The 7,674-nt window shown below is 47.9% G+C and overlaps 1 protein-coding gene across 5 annotated transcripts in view; it reads left to right on the top strand.

Annotated features, from left to right (window-relative positions):
• Positions 1–741: 741 nt before the first annotated feature.
• Positions 742–7,674, top strand: part of NETO2 (neuropilin and tolloid like 2) — a 62,109-nt gene continuing 55,176 nt past the window's right edge. For 2 of the 5 annotated variants that reach the window (XM_038008034.2, XM_038008032.2), the window contains exon 1: positions 742–1,155. In XM_038008034.2, the coding sequence (XP_037863962.2) occupies positions 1,122–1,155 (34 nt within the window). In that variant the 5' untranslated portion in view covers positions 742–1,121. The remainder of the gene's footprint in view (positions 1,156–7,674) is intronic. The other 3 variants (XM_007992219.3, XM_038008031.2, XM_007992215.3) reach the window with 2 other exon arrangements.

Genomic DNA, 7,674 nt, shown 5'->3' with positions numbered 1-7,674 from the left:
GCAGTTCTTGGCAGACCTGGAGACTCCCATCAGCGGGCGAAGCTGCCCAGCGTAGTGGCTAGCTGCTAAGAGGGCAGCTCGTGGGGAGGGTGCACAGCCCCGCCGCTCATTCGCTGTGTGGCTCTGGACGAATGGTTTCACCTCTCTGGCCTCGACTTTCCCATTCCCTAAAACCTACTTCATGAGGGGGAGTCTCAGGAGTTGGTGCTAAAGTGTCCGTCAACCTGGCGGGCGCCGGGGAAACGCCGGCAGCGCCGCGGGTCGGGAACTCACCGGCGCAAAGAGCACGGAAAGCCTCGGGCTCCCTCTGCCGAGGTCCGCGCCTCCCTGCCCGGGGTCGAGCAAAGTTTTGACCTTCAATGGAGGTCTAGGGGACCAAGGGCCGGCGCCCCTCTGTCTGCGAGGGCTGGCGGATACCGCGCAGGCCGGCAAGGGCGCGGGGCCGCGGTGGGCGGCGCTTCCCGGGCGCCTCCGTCAGGCCAGAGGCCTCGAGGGCTTGGCCAGTTGCCCCGGGCGCCCTGCGCGGGCGGCTGGGCACAGGCCGGGCACTGCCCCGGCGCCCAGCCTCTCGGAGGAGGCCGCTGCGCAGGCAGAGCGAGAGGCGCCCCCGCGGCCCGCCGGCCCCCAGCCCTAACGGCAGCCCGCGGGGAGCAACGCCGTCCCAGGGCGCGAGGCCGCGGCGGGCGCGCGAGGCGCGGGGCGGGGCAGGTCGGGCACATGCGCACAGGCAGCGCGGCCGGCACGCGGCGCTCGCGCTCCCTGCTTAAATGAGCCTGGGCGCCCCGCGCCCGCCACTTCAGTGGATCCCGCACCGGGGCCGCGGGCGGAGCTGCCAGCCAGTCCCGCGCCGCGCGCCCGCACTCCTCGGCCCTCGGGCGGTCGATGGGACGGGGCGCCGCGGAGCAGGAGGCGGCGCCCGTCGGGGGGCTCGGGCCGCGCGGGAGCCCACCGGGGGGCTCGGGCATGGCGGGCCGCAGGACCTGAGCCCTGCCCCGCGGGGAGGCAGCTGCTGGCCGGCGATGGGGACAGAGCGGGGCCACCGCCGCCGCGCCGGGCCGTGAGCGCTGCGCCGCCGCCGCCGCCACCTCAGCCCCTCGCGAAGCGCCGGGCAGCTCGGGAACATGGCCCTGGAGCGGCTCTGCTCGGTCCTCAAAGGTAAGGACCGGCGCTGGGGCCGCGGACGGCGCCCCCTGCGGGCCGAGGCTAGCGCGCCGCCCTGCCCGCGCCTCTGCGTCCCTTATACGCGCCTGGGACCCGACGCGCCTCTTTGTCTGGCGGGGCTCGCGGCTACTCTGAGCGGACCGCGGGGCGCGCGCCCTGCCCGGCTCCACCGGCTCTCCGGTCGCGCCTCCTCCGACCCTTGCGAGTCTGGCCGACGTTCGCGGGCGCGAGTGGGAAGGGGGATCGGGTCGGGAAGGCGGCCAGGAGGCCCATGGGCCCAGGGGGGCCCTCCGAGCGGCGCCCTGGCGCTGCTTCGGTAGAATTCCGCGCATCCGTTTGCAAAGTTGTGAGATTCCTGTCGTGGAGCGAAGGCCGCTCTTTCTCCAGATGTGATGGCAAGAAGTAATTCCACGCGAACAATAAAAGCTGCGGCCGTGACGTCGTGCAGCCGTTTTCGAAGAGCTCCGCGGCGCCTGCACCTCGCGGCGGGGAACGGGGCCTGCCGGGCCGGCCGGGTCCCACCTGCTGCGGCCGCGGAGGCTGCGGCACCACTGCGGGCTCCGGGGGCGGCGCGCGGGCGCCGCGGACCCGGCTCGGCCAGGCCCCCGGGGAGCGCTGCTGCTCGGGCTGAGCCCGGGCGCTTCCCGGGACACGGCGCTCCCCGGAACCGCGCTCCTCGCGCTCCCCAGAGGTCTCAGAATTCCCCGCCGCTAGTGTTCGGTTCTTATTAATTTGTTGTACCGGGAATTAAAACAGTTGGCTTGCCAAGAGCACAGAGCTCTAAAACACACTCCACCCGCTTTGCATTTTCCAGGAGGCGGTAATTTAGATGAAAATTTATATACATAGATAATTAGGGATGGGATACAAAGTTGCTCCTGAAACTCGGACTGAATAAATCGTCTTTTCAATTTTCAGAGGAAAAACAGCACCACCACTCAGTAAAGGACTTCCCTTTTCCCCCCTGCTGATTTAAATTGAAAGTTGACATGTTTGTAATGTTCTTTTTTGACATGTTCTTTTTTAAAACTATGGAGAGTACAGCTGAGGCGTTATTGACGGTGGCATGTGTAACTCAGCACTGTATCTTAATATCTGTAGAGTGACAGATCATGGTGTTTTTCCTGCTCCCTAACAACACTTTTTTCAAATTTGTTTTATTAGAAAGTTCAGTATAATTTTGCTTTTGATTTTAATCGGACATATTGTCTACTCTCCAGTTATTCCTGAATTCGTAATTGAGATTCAGTAATTTAATTCCTGAAAAAGGAATGTTTTGTTTTACTCTTTCGTGATAAATCGTATGCACGCTAGGATTTCTGATCGTGCTGCTTATCTGAATTTTCTGCCGTTGTCGGATGGCGCCCTCACTACGGTAAGGTTGTCAGCATGTTACTGACCGTGCATCCGAGAGCAGCCCCCGGATGAAGTCGCGTAGATCTGTCACACCACTTTACCTGCAGAACTTGCTAAAATCGAGCTGGATAGGGTAGAGGCTGGTAGAGCCTCCTCCAATGGTGAGATTTGCACCGTTTCTGCCTTCGCCTTTGCCGTGGGTGCACACTGCCCTCTGTGGCCGTCGTGGTGAAGCGTTGAGTGTTGCACCTTTCAGGAAAGGATTCTGATGATGGCAGAGCTACGGTGAAAACAATATAGTGTCTGGCTTTTCTTTTTTCAGTGTTAGTCAGCCTACACTATTTTTACATGCTGGAGTATTTTTAAAGCTCAAGCTGAATTATTGTTGTTGTTGTTGCTGCTGCTGGTGGCGGCTTTCTAGAGAGAAAGCAAGCTATTTTTAAAGTCTTCTGTGGTATTAACTTATAAATGCCAAGAACTCGTCTGGAAAGATTCAAGAAATTGTTAACAGTAGTTGATTCTAATACAGAAATCTAGGGGATTGAAAGGCAAGAATGAAGGGAAGACTGGTTTCACTGCACACCCATTAGTATCACTTGATTTTTTTTTTTAACCAAACACATGTATAACCTATTTAAAAATCAATATTTTGATTTTTAAAAATTGCCTTTTAAAAAGATACTGGGGCTTTCCCATTACTAACTACTCATTGTGTGCCCCAAGGCATGAAGAAGTTTTCCTTTTATCCTATAAAGTGAATTGCTTCAACATCAAAGAGGTGCTTATCTGAAGCAGCTATTTAACATTTACATAATTGTAGATATTACCCACGGACGCCTTGTTTGGAATATTATGGTCAGTTTCTACTAAAATAAATCAGCCATAATGAGTGTGTGAGATTTTAAGTAGAAAATAATTTTAGTTCTTTAAGATGCCACTGATTATTCTTGTTTTACTTTCAGCCGTTAAGACAAAAGAATAACCTTACTAGGCTTTTAAACGTTTCCTATGTTGTGGAAACTAAATAATTCACTTTTAACTGTTTGTGATCACTCTAGGCCTCACAGAATTTGAGTTAACCTGTCAAGGTTAACTAAGCATTATAGTCCCATGAAAATATTACATGAGGATTATAAATCCATTTTTGTTCTTATTCTGCACACTTGCTTCAAGAGAATCTATTCAACTCAGCGATCTTTAAAGCTGTAGAAACTGGTTAAATTTGTGTTGTAACAGAGCAAAAATATTCCTTGGCACTGTATTTAAAAATCTTGTCTGAGACGGTACAAGTATTAACTCCTGTTTTTCATTCTTACATCTCACCCAAGAACATAAACTAGTTATACAGAAATAAGTGTGGTACTGAAAAACTTGTCCTTTAATACTAAAGCCTTGTTAAAAATCAACTTTTTGACTTTTCCTTCCAGGGTTTGGGAAGAACTGTTTTAACACTGTTAATTGAAAACTCTTATTAAATAATGGTTTTGTTGTAGTAAATCCTCAACTGCAATCTGGTTTATCTTTCATTTTGAAATTACAATCACTGTTTAGGAAAAACCCTGCATGACAAAACAAGTTGAAATCAAAGCCACTTTCAGTCCTTTTTAGAAAAGATAGAAAAATGATAGACTATAAATAAAGTTCATATCTGAAATTTTAAAACGATAGACTACCTCCTTCTCTTGGAGTACCACCCATCCAGCATGATCTCCTATCATTTTTCAACTTACGCTTCTATAGAATAATTATTGATACTTAGAAATACATCTGCTTGAGGCACTGGAGATTCAAATTACTATGATCTTTGAATTGGAAAGGAGCATCTTAAGAGGTCTAATCCAGTGGTTTCCAAACTTCAAAGGAACTCTTGTGAGGAAGCACTAAAAAAAAAAAAAAAAAAGGACAACAGAAAAGAACAGAGTTGCTGTGATTGGTGGGAGGCCTTGCCCTCTCAATCACCTCCAACACCAGGGTGGCACCAAGAACTGACACTTCAACGTGTTTGTTATATTGCTTCCAAAATCACAGGGTATCGTAATCTGAAAGTTCAATCCTTTCTAATGAAAATGACGTTAAGACATGTTGGTTTAAATATGCCTGGAGTAACATTGGAAATTACAGTACTAGAAGATACCAAGTAGTCTTTCAAATATGACCTGATCATGTTAGAAGGTGATGGTAGTCACTGTGCAGTCAGGAGGACTGATGTGTAATTAAAATAGAGCTTACAAAAGTGCCATCTCAGATCAGCTCCACTAAGGAGGAGTTTGTCACATTCTGCAGGAAAGAGAAAGCACTTCTGCTACAGAGTTACTCTTTCTTACTAAAGTGATTGGCATGTGATTAGCATATGTAGGCTGGAGTAATCCCAAAGTTCACCATCCATCTTTGTTCTTAACTAGTAAAGTATGATTGAGTTTGATTAAATTTGGGTACTTTTTCTGTTCTTTGGAACATAGTTTATCAAAAACAAGTGACTGCCATGTCAAATAGTATGTGGACTCTAATTGAACTCTGTTCTGCTGTCATTATAGGAAATGGCAATGAGCAGAGAGACCAGGTAGGTGGTTCTAGCATCTTGTGTTGGATATTAAAAGCCTTATGTTTACCACTGAGTTGCTTAACACAGGAAGACGTAGAAAGAGACACATTTAATTACTAGCAAAGGTAAATTGAGCCACCTTGAAAATAACAGTGGTGGCAGGGTATCTCAGGAGGGTGGGGGGGAATCTCAATTCTTTTCCCATTCCCACATTTTAAAATTTTTTGTGCTTACATTTTAAAAAGCGAGGTCACATGTGTGGCTACTGTTTGTTCATCCAAAATGTGTGCCTGTCAGTTACTGTGCTATGTGTTGCGGATACAAAGAAGATACACTGGAGTCACTCTCAGTCACCCCCATGTGTTCATCGTGTCTGTATTGAGTACTGTTGAGGCCAGACAGTCTTTTAGGCTGTGGAGATGCATCAGTGAATCAGACAGACAAGGCCCTTCTTTCTAGTAAGAAGAAACAGATAACAAACAAGCCTCAAAATACCAGGTAATATAATAGTGAAATAAAGCAAAACGAAGGAGAAAATGTAGCGCTTATTTAGAAATTGGGAAAGCCTCACAAGACCTGAACAACAGGAAGGAATCAGCCAAGGAGATTCTAGGCCGAAGGCACAGCTGGTCCCTGAGGCAAGAATTAGCTTGATGTGTTTTAAGTGATGGGAAGAAGGCTTGTGTTCTGGTAGAGAGTACTCGGAAGGCCAGAGAGACACACAGGCTCCAGGTCACACAGGACCTCCAAAGTCAGAGTAAGGGGCATGGATTTGTTCTAACTATAATGGGACTCTACTGGAAGATTTTAAGCAAGGCTGTGATGTGATCTGATTTGTATTTTGAAAAGATCACTGCCTGCTGTGTATATAGTACACTATAGGGACTGTGGCAGAAACTTCCAGTTGTCTGCAAATATCCGTTTAATTCTGTCAGTAATTCTCTGAATTTAACTGAGTGCATAGTTCCCCAAAATGAAGACTATTTCCCAGTTTCCTGTTGGTTTAGGTGACCATGTGACTAAGTCTAGCCAGTTAGATGTAAGTAAAAAATGATGTGTGCAACTTAGGGGAATTGTTATTTTTGTTGTTTAAACTTTTATTTTGAAATCATTGTAGATTATGGGCAAGTGTTTTTGTTTTGTTTTATTTGAGATGGAGTCTTGCCCTGTCACCCAGGCTGGAGTGCAGTGGCACGATCTCGGCTCACCACAACCTCTGCCTCCCAAGTTGAAGCGATTCTCCTGCCTCAGCCTCCCAAGTAGCTGGGACTACAGGTGCATGCCACCATGCCTGGCTAATATTTGTATTTTTAGTAGAAACAGGGTTTCACCATATTGGTCAGGCTAGTCTTGAACTCCTGACCTCGTGATCCGCCCACCTCAGCCTCACAAAGTGCTGGGATTACAGGCGTGAGCTACCGCGCCTGGCCCTGCGCAAGTGTTTTTAAAGAAAGGGGGAATGCCCTTTATCAAGTCATCATTCTTGCTGACTAAAATGCAGACATGGGAGCTATAGTGAAGATAGAATAGCTAGCACTCCAGCCTCATACTGGACCACAGGGTAACCTTGGAAATGAGCCTCTCACAGCTGGGTAATGAGACAGAAGGAACCCAGGTCCTGGTATTGATAGAGCCTTCATTCTGACGCCTGACTCCCTATGTCCAGCTTCTTCATATGACAGAGCGATGTGTTTCTATCCTGTTTTAAACTGTTAGTTTAGGTATTTATGTTACTCATGCCAAACCTAATGCTAACATAGAAGTGTGCGTAATCAGTATAAGAACAAAAAAAATAAAAAACAGAGATGAGAGCTGTTGAATGATCAGAAGTGAAAAGTCTGAATGCTGTCAAGTGAAATTAATCTGGAAAGGGTTCCTGGAGAAAGCAGGTTTTAGACAGTGTACTTTCATGGAAGCAAAGAGGTCCAAGGTCCCTGGCAAGTGCAGATGTTCAGAAACAAGAAGTATTTGTTAGAACCCTCATAAGAATAGCTAGTAGAGCATTCACCTCAAGTTCAACGTTTCCAAAATCGACTCAACTCCTTTTTGCCCACCCCTGCCCTGCCCAATCCATATTGGTCCAAACATGTCTCCTGCCACTACCAAAGGAGGGAAAAGGCCACCTCTGGCTGTTGCTTTCAGTAATCTGCCACGCTCCTGTTGCAGTGGTTCTCACAGTGTGGTCCTGGCTCCAGCAGCTTCTGTATCACTAGAGAATCTGTCAAAAAAGCAGATTATCAAGCCCTGCCTCAGACCCACTGGATCAGAGTCTCTGAAAGTACTCCCATCTGTGAGTTAATAAACCCAAGGTGATTATGATGCACATTAAATTTTGAGGACCACAATCACAGTGATTCAGTTCCCATACCTGGAAGTAGAAATGCTGATGGGATTTGCACATTTTTGAGCCTTAATATATACTACCAGATTAACCTCCAAAAAGTTGTGTCAATTTACAATCCGATGGCATTATATGAGTATGTCAGCTTCCTATATATAGCCTGACCAACACTAGAATCTGTACATACATATATATATATATATATATGTATGTGTGTTTGTAAGGCTGAAGTTTTTGGGTTTTGGCATGTTTTTAATGATGGTCTAGTCTTTTC

This window comes from Chlorocebus sabaeus, chromosome 5 (assembly GCF_047675955.1).
Source record: "Chlorocebus sabaeus isolate Y175 chromosome 5, mChlSab1.0.hap1, whole genome shotgun sequence".
NCBI classification, from domain to species: Eukaryota; Metazoa; Chordata; class Mammalia; order Primates; family Cercopithecidae; genus Chlorocebus; species Chlorocebus sabaeus.
This window is presented reverse-complemented; position numbering and strand designations above follow the sequence as displayed.